Genomic DNA, 12,604 nt, shown 5'->3' on the forward strand with positions numbered 1-12,604 from the left:
AGCAGTCTTTGCCATTGGATAAAACTTCACCAGAAACTTTTGCGCAAGATCTTGCCACGTAGTGATGGACCCAGCTGGTTCAGAATGTAACCAGTCTTTAGCCTTATCCCTCAGTGAGAATGGGAAAAGCCTCAACTTTATAGCCTCATCAGTCACGCCATTATACTTAAAAGTGCTACAGATCTCGATAAAATTCCTTATGTGCATGTTGGGGTCTTCAGTTGCCGCTCCTCCAAAAGAAACAGAATTCTGCACCATCTGAATAGTGCCCGGCTTGATTTCAAAGGTGTTAGCTTGAATAGCCGGATGAAGGATGCTTGACTGAATGTCATCGATTTTAGGCCGAGAAAAATCCATAAGAGCTGGATCAGCTTGAAGAATACGATCTCTCATGTTTACTGGTTCTTTTTGCTCAGTTCCTGAATCTGAATCCTCAAAATCTAACTTCTCCGGAATATCAAGAACTTCGTCTGTCTCCTCAGCTATATCTAAAGTCCTCTTGCGAGCACGAGAACGAGTTTGCATAAACGCTTGCTAAAGTACCTGAAACACAACCGAAAAGAGTAAGTAACTACTACGTCCTAATCACTGAGTCCTAATGACCAATGATGGTAAGTACATAAACTAAACAAATACGCCGAGTCCCCGGCAGCGGCGCCAAAAACTTGATAGGGCGAAAACACGCGCTAATATTCACGCAAGTATACGTGTTCGCAAGTAATATAGAATACTTTCTAGTTCGTTCCCTCAGAGACTCAGACTAAATTATTGTCTAATTAAACTCACTCACCAATGTATGATTACTTCTCAATGTTAAGATAATAACACTTAAAATTGTTGATTAAATATTAACTATAACTAACTACTTAATTAACCACTTAACTAACACTTCAATTTATCAATAATAAAACACTCATGAGATCACAACTTCATTATTACTTCCTTCAATAGCCATTGTTATTACCTTTAGCATGTGACAGTGATGATATTAACCGAATAACACGAAACTGATAAAAGCCAACTTTGATTGTACTAATACCATTCTACCAAGCATCCACAATTAAGATAGAAGTTGAATAGTCATCAATTATGTTGAGTTCCTATATGTCTACAAAAATTGACAACACAACGATTTAAGCACAAGCTATTCCTTTTGATTACATAGGGCAAATAAAACTGTTAGAGTCACCCACTAATCATGCTCAACGTACATGAACCTATGCTAGCATGGCAAGTTCTAAATCTCAAGATCCACCGTCGCTTCACAAGAGATTAACAACCTATCTTATATGTTCGCAACGCACATAAGACGAATATGCACGACCAATACTAGATATCATGTAATCATCACACACTAAAGTATTAAACAATTAACTAAAGAATTCCATAATAAATCCGTTGCAACCCCATGATCACGATTAGCCCATAATAGAACTTATCGCCATCATGGGTTCATATGAAATCATGACAAAACAAATACAAGAAAATAATAACTAAACTAATTATATTAAAACAGAGTACGTCACAAGAGTAAATAAGTCAAAGCAAGAAAACTAGCATCCAACGTTACAACAAAACAAGAATCACAAGAATATATGCTTCCTCTTCGTTGCGGTGTGCTAAACGGTCCTCTTCCTTATCTCCTTCGCTTCTTGCGTAAAACACAATCTAAAACATAATCTCCTTAATACTCTCTGTGAAAACGTCTCAAATCTACCTATATAATAGTCCCATAAAACTCAGATTACATAGTAGTTGGAAGCCAAACAGAAGTAGAAGTCTAAAATAATTTATCTTTTTCCCCGACCCTGCGCGGCCGCTCAGCATAGCTGCGCGGGCGCGCAGATTGCTGCGCGGCCGCTCAGCTATGCTGCGCGGGCGCGCAGGCCTCTACTGGAAAAAATCCAGGTTTGCTCCGTTTCTTCGCCGTAATCTGCCCATTCCTTTCCTCTCGCAATGGTGAACACATGCCAAGGCTTATTCTTGATGATTCCTCCCCCGAAATGCAACTAATACCCTGAAACGCATAAACACTAGAAAAACGCATCAAATACACAAAATACTTGATTTCAAGACACCAAATTTAAGCCATTTTAAGACGTTATAAGTGGTATAAAATGCCACTTATCAGTGATCTGTGTTCAAATTTTCCTGCTGGCTGTGAGATTCATGAAGTAGTATGCCCAAAACATAAAAAACAGAGGACTGAAATAGTTGTTCAGATACTTGATGACAGAACTTGCACTAGTAATCTTACGACAGTGAACTCATGTGCCGAACATCTATTAGAAGTAGTGGTGGCTGAAGCTTGCATAAATGCTACTGAAGTTAAGCATGAGGATACTATATCGGGATCGGTAAATTCGTTGCTGACATTTGACAAAGTTTTAGAGCCTCACACCAATGACGCACATGGTATCTATTCAGCAGATTATTCATTAAAACAACATTCTTCCATTATTGAAGAGAACGTAAATTACTCCATTCATACATCTAGAGGCTGTTAGGAGTTGTCCTACATCATTTGTGGGAGAGGCAGATTGGTTGTTAATAAGCAGCGAGTTAACTCTGTTAGTATGACATTTTGGGATGTGCCTAAAAATAAATTCGTGTGGTTTTGTCCCAAAGCAAAAAATATCATACTAATGTAAAGTTAAGACTCGCACGCGGCCCAACCTACTTCCTCAACCTTCAATTTCTAAATATCTAGGTATGTTTCTACATGACTTCATCATTTTCTTACACTTTATATACACCCACAAACACAATCGAACAAACTTTCATAGATACACTTAAATGACAAGACGAGAATATTAGAACCCTGGTAAGTGAGGGTGATGAAAGGGAAAAGTTGGATAAATGCTGTAATTTTATTGTTTTAATGATGCAGCAATCTGAGAAACTTGAAAAGTCAGTTACCAATATTAATACATATGGAAGACAGAAGTTACGAATACGAATCAGAAACCTGAGAAGTCAATCTCGAGGGTTTTTGAAAGTTTGGATCCACTTGTATCTTATCTTGCAAAATATCTGCAACATATAAATGAAAACGTTGTCAGCAAGAAACGTAACAGCAGTAGTGTCTTTTGGGACTCGGTAGTGGGCACAGAGAATAATGATGATCTATCTTTACTCAATGGCTACAGCTGGGAAGATTACTATAGAGAGGGTAATCATATAAATAAGTGTGATCTGTGTTCAAATTTTTCTGTTGGTCGTGGGATTCATGAAGCACTATTCCAAAAAATAAAAAACAGAAGACTGAAATAGTTGTTCAGATACCTGATGACAGAACTTGCATTAGTAATCTTACGACAGTGAACTCATGTGTGGAACATCTATTAGAAACAGTGGTGGCTGAAGCTTGAATAAATGCTACTGAAGTTAAGCATGAGGATACTAAATCGGGATAAGTAAATTCCTTGCTGATATTTGACAAAGTTTTAGAGCCTCACACCAATGACGCACATGGCATCTCTTCAGCAGATTATTCACTAAAACAACATTCTTCCATTATTGAAGACAACGCAAATTACTCCATTCGTACATCTGGAGCCAATGATGCATGGCAGGTTACCAAAAGCATTATCATCTGCAAGCTATAGTAAATGTAATAAACAAAAGGAGAGGCCTCGATTAATAATGGCAAAAAATGTAGACAGTTAATCCAAGATTGCATTAAGGAATTGCGGGAACTCGTGCCACATGGGTCCAAGGTATGTCATGTGGACCATTTCTTTTGCCATTCTAATCGGTGTGCCTCAATGTTCATCATTTAATGTATTTTGAATAAAATTTGATGATCTCATAAAAAATTCTTATGCAAGTATATATCTTTCATAAGTCTTTGCAATAATTTATTAGACATTCATTTCCAAAATCATGACTTTTTGTATTAAACCCCTTTCTGGATTTAACACTTTCTACAAGGGAATAAGATACTTCAGAGATAAAAATTTAGCAAACAAAAAGTTAGAGTCTATGATATCAGTTATTCTTTCTTGGTAATTTACTCCGGTAGAATTCTGCAATTGGTTGACCAGGAAATTGTTACATGTGGATCTTTCAGTTATGAGCAAATATCAAGCTGGGCAATGGAAGTGGGAATTCACTTAAGAGTTTTACCAGTGACGGTAGAACATATTGTTGCAAGTGGGCAAATGTTGGTAAAAGTTAAATTTGGGAGTGCAGTTGAAAACCGTTGTGTACTTATTAAAACATTACAAATGATTCTTTTGAAATGCCCTAGTGAGTAATGGGAAGCGGGCTACTCTCCGAAAACGGGCGATCTTCTTCTTCTTTTTATATCTTTGGATGTTTGAGGGGAGTGATCATTCCCATTATCTAGAATATATTGAAATAAGTCTTTGTACTTGTATCTAGATGCTATGTGAGGATCGCAGCCCCTTTCTTGAAATTGTGAAAACAATAAGGAGCTTGGGTTAGCAATGGACATGTTTGGCAAATCTTATAAGCAAGCTTATTGGCTTATAAGCCCGCAACAGTTTAGTGACGAGTGTTTGTCGACCCAAGTTATAAGTTGAATTTACAACTTATAAACTGATAAGTTGAATGTTAGTAACGAGGTACTTAATCTTAACTTATTTTTTATTTTTAATTTTTTTATCAGTTTTAGTTTTAAAATATATATTTTTTTAAATGTCAATCAAACTTAAAATATAAGAATTAAGATAATTATATTTAAAAATTATTTATTTTAGTTTATTTAATTAAAAAAATCTAACTTATAAATTAAATTATCCAAACATTTGTATAACTTATAAGCATTTATCAAGTTATGATTTATCACTTATCAGACGCTTATTCAACTTAAGTTATAAGTTAATTATATTAAATTTTCCAAACGGACACGTATTAAAGGACGGTACAGAAGTCTACAATGGGAAAATCTCGATATACTATGTGGTGGATATACTATTCTTTGTTAAACGTGCCATGGCAACTTCTTGATTCTATTGCATTTCAAGTTGCAAAGAACAATCAACTTAATAAAAGACTATTTCTACAATCCTTTATTTTCATATCCTTGGACCTGACTGGTTTTATGTTACAAATGTAATTTACAATAATATGTTTAAATTGTTTTTAAATTGATACTCTTTGCTGGGGCAGGACAATATGAACATGGACAAATGCACTGTGCTCACTCTTGAAGATATTGCAACAAAAGGCATTATGTTCAAGGGCTGTGACGTTTAACAGATAGGACTGTTTAGAAGACAACACACTATAAACCTAGAAGAATGGTCCTTAAAGTATAATTCTCTTTTTTGGTCTCAACACGAGTGGTTTTCGATTTTTTGTTCTATCAGATCTTTTTGCCACTGCAAAATCGTATGGTGCTGCAAGGGAGCGGATCTTTGTTTGGTTTTTCTTCTTGGTTAAGTTTCGTGAGAGTTGTGATAGTGTCATGTTGAATTCGTGTAATTTTAAGATGTGGTGCTGTATAATGAACTATCAAATGAAGTTTTAATTTAAAATTTCTTTTGAAAGCTTAATGTCTGCTGTGTTGTTATTATTACGAAATAAAAAAATATAGCAAACATTCTGGATTTTGATAAATTTATACAGGCATGAGCTATATTACCATTTTTACTGTCCCGGAAAATTAACAGCCTAGCATCAAACAAACACTGCTACTTTTTTTCTTGCAACTGCCTGTCTGCCATTTTTTCATAGCTTATAGTGAGAAAGCGTTGGTGTACCATCCATTGCTCTGGACTGATGGTAGAGTGCATATTCCAAGGGCACTATTTCCTTGTACATAGGTTGGTTGCTGTCAGACATAAGCTCCATTATCGGGCCGTATGGCTTCAGTAAGTTCTTAGCACTCGGATACAGAAAACATGCTGCTGATACCCTTATTTGATCACTGTGTGCCAGTACTCTATGATCTGCACTTTTGAATTTGTCGTTTGAAATAATCTGTACTCACAAAGTAAGGAAAAAGAGTTATTTAAAAAATTTGAAAATAAAAAATCGCTCTGTTGGTTCTGGAAAACTCAGCAGTATACAGAGTACGACAGTATCAGAATTGTAACTTTTATATAATTTTAAAAAAAATCAAGTATACAGCTACCTGCATAAGATCTCCAATGTGGGCTATCAGAGCACCGGGAATTGGAGGAACATCAACCCAGTGATCTTGATGAAGAAATTGGAGGCCACCAATTGTGTCTTGTAGTAGTATAGTTAGAAATGTAGGGTCTGAATGCCGTGGAGCTCCAAAGGCAAGATCAGGCTCAGGGCAAGCCGGATAATATAACCAGGTCAAGAACTCACTTTTCATGCATTCAATGCGCGACAAATAGTCACTGCTTAACCCTAAAGCTTCAGATAGCAATTCCGATAGGGTCGCTCTCAGTTTGATCATTGACTGCACATAATCTCCCATTTCTTTCCTGCGAAATAAAAAGAAAAATAAAAAATGTGCCTCTTGTAACAATAATGGAAGACAAAAGAGAAGACGTATAGCTTAACAAATTGACGGTAGTAGTTGTACTTAATAGCAATTTGCATCCCAGGACACTAAAAACTACAACCAGATCCCTAAAAATAAAATAGTAGTAAATTGCTACAAGTCATCAAATGATATTATAATGTAGCTGAAAAACAAATAAATATAAAAGTTAATGTACCTGCAAATTTGAGGTACTTCTTCAGAATCTAGTGTATCATCTAAACAAGCACAAGCCAAAGCATCCCTCCAAGGACCAGGCCTAGATTCATGGACTGATCCATTAACAGTGTACAACCTAACTTTCTGGCTACTGTCATCCGAAAACAATCCCATCTTGTCCTCCCTTGGCTGCTCATGCAGCTTTCGTGTGGCTTCAAGAGTTGCGTTAATCACATTAACATGCATTCCATGATTCACCATTTGAAAGAATCCCCAATTTTCACATGCTTGTCGGATTTGCTCCACTTTAGCTTTTCTTTGAACACCTTCAACTCCATGGAGGTCTATCAGTGGAACATGGAATTCAACATTGCTTTTCACACTTGATACTGATGGGTTTTGCAATTTAGCTTGTGAGTGTATGAATATCCTTGGAATTTTTGTGACACCAGAGTCTACAAGACCTTTGACACCAGCTTTCGTTTCCTCGAACGCCTTCACTTCTTTAGCCCAATCATCTAGCACCTTCTCAACTTCCATAATCACAATTCCCTTTGCTATCTAGCTCAATTAGTACAGATATCAAATAAACAGACAAGAAGTTATTTATGACAAGAAAATGCATACAACATGAGCATCGGAATTAAATATATGTAACGCGTTGACAAAGTACAAGTTGACAGAACAGCAAGATGTATGAGAGTCATATCTTGTTACAGCCATGTGACTTATAAAAATGTTATATGTCACTGGCTAACATTTAAACTGAAAAACCGCAGGAAAAACATGGCATGGACACACAGAAACTAAGAAACATGGTTATAATAAATAGGGACAGCATACTATGGTTAATGAGTTGTGTTACACAAATCCAGAAACCAGTCCACAATACAAGGCTTTAATGCTGCTTTGTTTAGCTGCAAAGCAATGGACAGCATAGAATGTGCAAATACTACTATTTATGTGAATGCAGCTATACAGATCGAGCTGAACTTCCATGTGGCAATAAATATTTCCAGCCTCATCTTGCATTACAGGCTTTCATTATTTTTATAAATGCTTTCTCCAGACCCTTCACATGAGTTGTAAATTTGACATTGGTAATTTAACTTAAAAAAAATTCATTGACAATCATGTAGTTACAAGTCATTTCCTCGGCACGACCACTCCCCATGTCCGGAAAAAATAACAAAACCACCACTATCTTTTCATAACGACGAACAAAATTGCCATAAGGTCCCTGACAGAAAGGATATTGACAGAAAGGATATAGTAAGATACCACATCAAACAAACATACAGAGAAAAGAGACGTTACCGCAACATGGGAGGGGTATTTTGGTAATTACTCTGTCACACGGAAACCTTCTGGAAATCGGTAAAAAGGACATCTGACATTGTCAGAGCTAATGAGTCAAGCTCTCCTTAAATTGCAAACATCATCAGAGCAAATGTGTCAAGCTCTCCATTAATCATTTACATCATCTTCCTAACCTTTTTCACTAATTTATTTTACTTTATTTTTTTAGTGATTACTCCTACAACCCCCACATTCCCAAACCAAATTCATGTGGAAGTTGTAATGAAATAATTAGCACTTGCAGCTCCAGGTTTCAGCTTAATACCAGCAGTTACTAGAAAGAAAGTCACCACCACAAAAGCCTGCAGTGAGCATGCAAAATCATTCATACCACATATGCTGTCTTCTTTAGTAATAAGTAGTTAATTTAGAAAAAAATAAATTAAGAGCTCAGGTATAGGGGGCCTTCAATATTCTGTTGCAGAAGCATATAGATGGAACGGAGGGAGTAGTACTTTCTCAAATTCTGAACATTATCTCAATATAATCCTGAGCATTGTTTTCCTCATAAATTTCATATGACGTTACATACATTTGCAAATAAACAGTAATAAATAATGCAGATTATCATACATTAGTACATTTCACATGCTATTGCAATCACGAAAATACACCAGCAACTTAAAGGCATGGCCTCAGGATCCAAATGGGATCTCAATGACACAACAAAATTAAGAATCCATCCAAAAAGCACGATTCAAATCACCGGCAATGCATAAATGTCAAATCACACATTTTAAGAACAAAGCCTGTCTCTGCATAAATGTCCAATCACACATTTTACGAACAACGCCTGTCTCAGCATCTTGGTAGCTAGTAAAATTATTCTGCACCCATCACCTGACATTGCTTCAGCTACAATAAAGCAGATGTTATGATCAACAATCCCCCTATACACACAGTTTTCTCTATTGTGCACAACTAAGAAACAGATTCATCATTATATTAGTTTTGAAGAAAGTGTTTCACCAAATTCAGTTGCACACCTGCCCTTTCCAGAATTATAACAGAAGAATAAAACAAGCACACAATCAAATAAAGGAGCTCAATACTTATAATCGGGTCAAAAGTTCAATATTTATTTGGATCCATAGCTCTGCATTCACCCTCCAACAAATCGTTAAACTCCAATTCATGTTTAGAGCCTCCCTTTCACTTGGACTAGATATTATTGTTGATCTTTTACTTGGTAGCCAATGTCCTAAGAAAACTAGGTCAGATTCAATTATTTATCATGTAGAAAGATGATTCATGTTTCACAACATTTCCACCCGCAAGTTTTGTAGTCATTTCACAAACACTTTCTCTGGCTTATTGATAATTTAAACTGGTTTTCAAAAATTCTCCTTAAACGTAATTCATACTAAATTTTACAATTTACCAGTCTTTTACTCTAAATTAGAAAGAAAATTTAAAGATGCAATGAACACGAAAATAAACAAAAATTTGAACAAGCCCGGAGCTATATGTCAAACTTGAAGATCTTGTACCCATGAATAGCTAAAGAACATATTACAAAATTTGACAACAAGCAATCTAGCACAACTTTTGAGCTTAACAAGCTTGGATTTTTAATTTTCGCTTGTCAAGCCTTCGAATGTGCATAACCATACCAAATCTAACGCACATCAGAGACCATAAATAAATTTAAACTGGAGGATCAGATAGAGCTAATACATGATTGTTGTCATCATTCCGGCAATCAAACCAATAGGGAATCTATTAGTCCTCACTTCCTTCTCCGAAAATCATATTTTCATAACAATTTTATCAATTATCGACACGTAAACATTTTCACACATATATACTAATATAAAGGATCAGATAGAGCTAATACATGATTGATTCCATTATTCCGGCAATCAAAACAATAGGGAATCTATTATTCCTCACTTCCTTCTCCAAAAATCATATTTTCATAACAATTTTATCAATTATTGACACATAGACATATAGCACTCATATACAAGTATAAGGGATCAGATAGAGCTAATACATGATCGTTTCCATCACTCCGGCCATCAAACTAATAGGGAATCTATTACTCCTCATTTCCTTCTCCGAAAAAATCAAAGCTTTACAACAATTTCATCAAATATAAACCAATGTCTAACACATAGAGACTATTAGTATAGTGTGTGTACATAAATATGTTCATAAACTTGATTTCTCACATTTTTCTTGCAAAGATTAAAACTTTACAACAAACCCACAAAATATCTACTCAAAAATAATACCCAACCAAGGAGAGAGAGAGAGAGCGAAAGCGAGAGAGAGCGTAAGCGAGAGAGAGAGGGAGGGAGGGAGAGAGAGAGAGAGAGAGAGAGAGAGAGAGAGCGGGAGCGGGAGCGAGGGAGGGAGAGGGAGAGGGAGAGGGAGAGGGAGAGGGAGGGGGAGAGGGAGAGGGAGCGAGCGGGAGCGGGAGCGGGAGGGGGAGAGAGAGAGCGAGAGGGAGAGGGAGAGGGAGAGAGAGAGCGAGAAAAGAGAGAGAGAGGGAGAGGGAGAGGGAGAGGGAGCGAGAGAGAGCGAGAGAGAGAGAGGGGGGGAGGGGGAGGGGGAGGGAGAGGGAGAGAGGGAGAGAGGGAGCTGGAGTTGAATCACGTCTGCGGAAGGGCTTGAGGAGTGAAATGTGAAACACCGGATGGATCTTGGAGTCTCCAGGAAGGTCTATGTTGGAATAATTTTAAAATCTTGGAGTCTCCAGGAAGGTCTATGTTGGAATAATCTTAAATTTAGTTATTAATTATTTGTTTATTTAATTATTAGATATTTAGCAATGATTAATTATTAGAGAAAAATATTATTTTAGAATTGTTTAGTAGTGGGGTAGTGGAGTTATGGAGTAAATTATGGACATGTAATTTACCCATTAATTAGTAGTGGTTAGTTTTAGTAATAGTTAGTTTTAATATGTTTGTAAAGCCTATATAATGGCTAGTTTACCTTGAGTTTTAGGAGAGGAAAAGAAAACAAGAAATATAGCAGTACAAGTCCTCTGCAAAAATGTAGGTGTCTTTTTTCTCTAAGTTTTTTCAACATGGCATCAGAGCTATATGTTATAAGGCTTGTGAGACTCTTATAAAAATACATACATTTATATATATATATTAAGTATTTATCTGAGATTTCAAATGGTATTAAAAATTTCTCCATATATATTTAGTGAAATATCAAGATGAAATGGTACGTGGAAAAGGAAAGAGAAGCAAGAATAAAAATGAAAGAGGAACATGAGCGGGGGAAATAATGAGAAAGATATCATGGCTCAAGAGGCCATGAAAGAAATTTTATTTTAGAGTTGTGGAGAGAATGTGCTCCAAAGTGTTTTTGGAGAGAAAGTGCTCCAAAGTGTTTTTGATGAGATAGTGCATCAAAATTGATGGTGATGAGAAGTGCATCACAGGCGAAGAGAAAGTGCTTCGTAAATTTAAGATTATGGGGGTGAATGTTGGAATAATCTTAAATTTAGTTATTAATTATTTGTTTATTTAATTATTAGATATTTAGCAATGATTAATTATTAGAGAAAAATATTATTTTAGAATTGTTTAGTAGTGGGGTAGTGGAGTTATGGAGTAAATTATGGACATGTAATTTACCCATTAATTAGTAGTGGTTAGTTTTAGTAATAGTTAGTTTTAATATGTTTGTAAAGCCTATATAATGGCTAGTTTACCTTGAGTTTTAGGAGAGGAAAAGAAAACAAGAAATATAGCAGTACATGTAGGTGTCTTTTTTATCTAAGTTTTTTCAACAGTCTAGGCGATAAGCCACAGATCCGATGCGCTCCAGAATTGAAAACGGACCATAATAACGTTTGGCTAACTTGTTAGAAGATCGGTTAGCCACAGAACGTTAACGATAAGGTTGTAACTTGACTAAAACCTTATCACCAACCTCAAGTTCAAGTTCTCGACGATGAGCATTAGCTTTCTGCTGCATTCTGTGTTGTGCAGTCCGTAAATTCTCCTTTAAAGATCGCAACAAGGCATCACGATCATGAAGTAACTCATCCAATTCTTGTATTGAAGTTGAGCTCTCTGAATAAGAAGGCAAAGAAGCTGGTTCTCGACCATACAAAGCCTTATATGGAGACATTTGAATACCAGAATGAAAACTGGTGTTATAAGAAAACTCTGCCCAACCTAGATACGCGTACCAAGTGGAAGGTCTGTCCTGCGTAAATGATCGTAAATATTGTTCCAGACCACGATTGACGACCTCTGACTGCCCGTCTGTTTGCGGGTGGTAAGTCGTACTATGCTTCAAGGTGGTGCCACTTAGCTCAAAAAGCTTCTTCCAAAAATTACTAAGGAAAATTGGATCAGGGTCTGAAATTATGGTACGAGGAAACACATGGTGTTTAACAACTATATCAATGAAAACAGTCGCTGTTTTGGTGGCTGTAAAGTGAGTAGGTAAAGCTCCAAAATGAGCAGATTTTGTCAACCGGTCCACGACCACCAGAATTGTTGTAAATCCTTGGGACAAAGGTAAACCAATAATGAAGTCCAAGATAACGTCCTTTCGTACCAGCGATGGAATTGGCAGCGGCTGTAGAAGACCTGTTGGCGCTTTGGTGGAATATTTTGTTTGTTGACA

General features: G+C 36.4%; 1 protein-coding gene and 3 non-coding genes across 7 annotated transcripts; all 4 read right to left on the reverse strand.

Annotated features, from left to right (window-relative positions):
* Positions 1-5,491: 5,491 nt before the first annotated feature.
* LOC141689055 (1-aminocyclopropane-1-carboxylate oxidase homolog 1-like) lies at positions 5,492-12,223 on the reverse strand. 4 transcript variants are annotated; one of them, XM_074493231.1, is made up of 4 exons: positions 11,900-12,223; positions 6,663-8,857; positions 6,104-6,425; positions 5,492-5,949 (listed from the first exon to the last, which is right to left on the reverse strand). In XM_074493231.1, exons 2-4 carry the CDS (start codon positions 7,181-7,183, stop codon positions 5,698-5,700), a joined length of 1,095 nt encoding a protein of 364 aa, XP_074349332.1. In that variant the 5' UTR covers positions 7,184-8,857; positions 11,900-12,223; the 3' UTR covers positions 5,492-5,697. The 4 variants fall into 4 exon arrangements, with proteins under 4 accessions (XP_074349332.1, XP_074349331.1, XP_074349330.1 ...); XM_074493230.1 differs by lacking the exon at positions 11,900-12,223 and adding an exon at positions 9,999-10,526; XM_074493229.1 differs by lacking the exon at positions 11,900-12,223 and adding an exon at positions 9,680-10,526.
* LOC141694475 (small nucleolar RNA Z102/R77) lies at positions 9,657-9,742 on the reverse strand. The gene has a single exon (XR_012563778.1). It is a non-coding gene; the product is annotated as a small nucleolar RNA Z102/R77 (small nucleolar RNA).
* Positions 9,817-9,902, reverse strand: LOC141694476 (small nucleolar RNA Z102/R77). Its single transcript, XR_012563779.1, has one exon. It is a non-coding gene; the product is annotated as a small nucleolar RNA Z102/R77 (small nucleolar RNA).
* On the reverse strand, positions 9,976-10,061 carry LOC141694479 (small nucleolar RNA Z102/R77). The gene has a single exon (XR_012563782.1). It is a non-coding gene; the product is annotated as a small nucleolar RNA Z102/R77 (small nucleolar RNA).
* Positions 12,224-12,604: the final 381 nt, after the last annotated feature.

This window comes from Apium graveolens, chromosome 10 (genome assembly GCF_009905375.1).
Source record: "Apium graveolens cultivar Ventura chromosome 10, ASM990537v1, whole genome shotgun sequence".
Classification (NCBI taxonomy): domain Eukaryota; kingdom Viridiplantae; phylum Streptophyta; class Magnoliopsida; order Apiales; family Apiaceae; genus Apium; species Apium graveolens.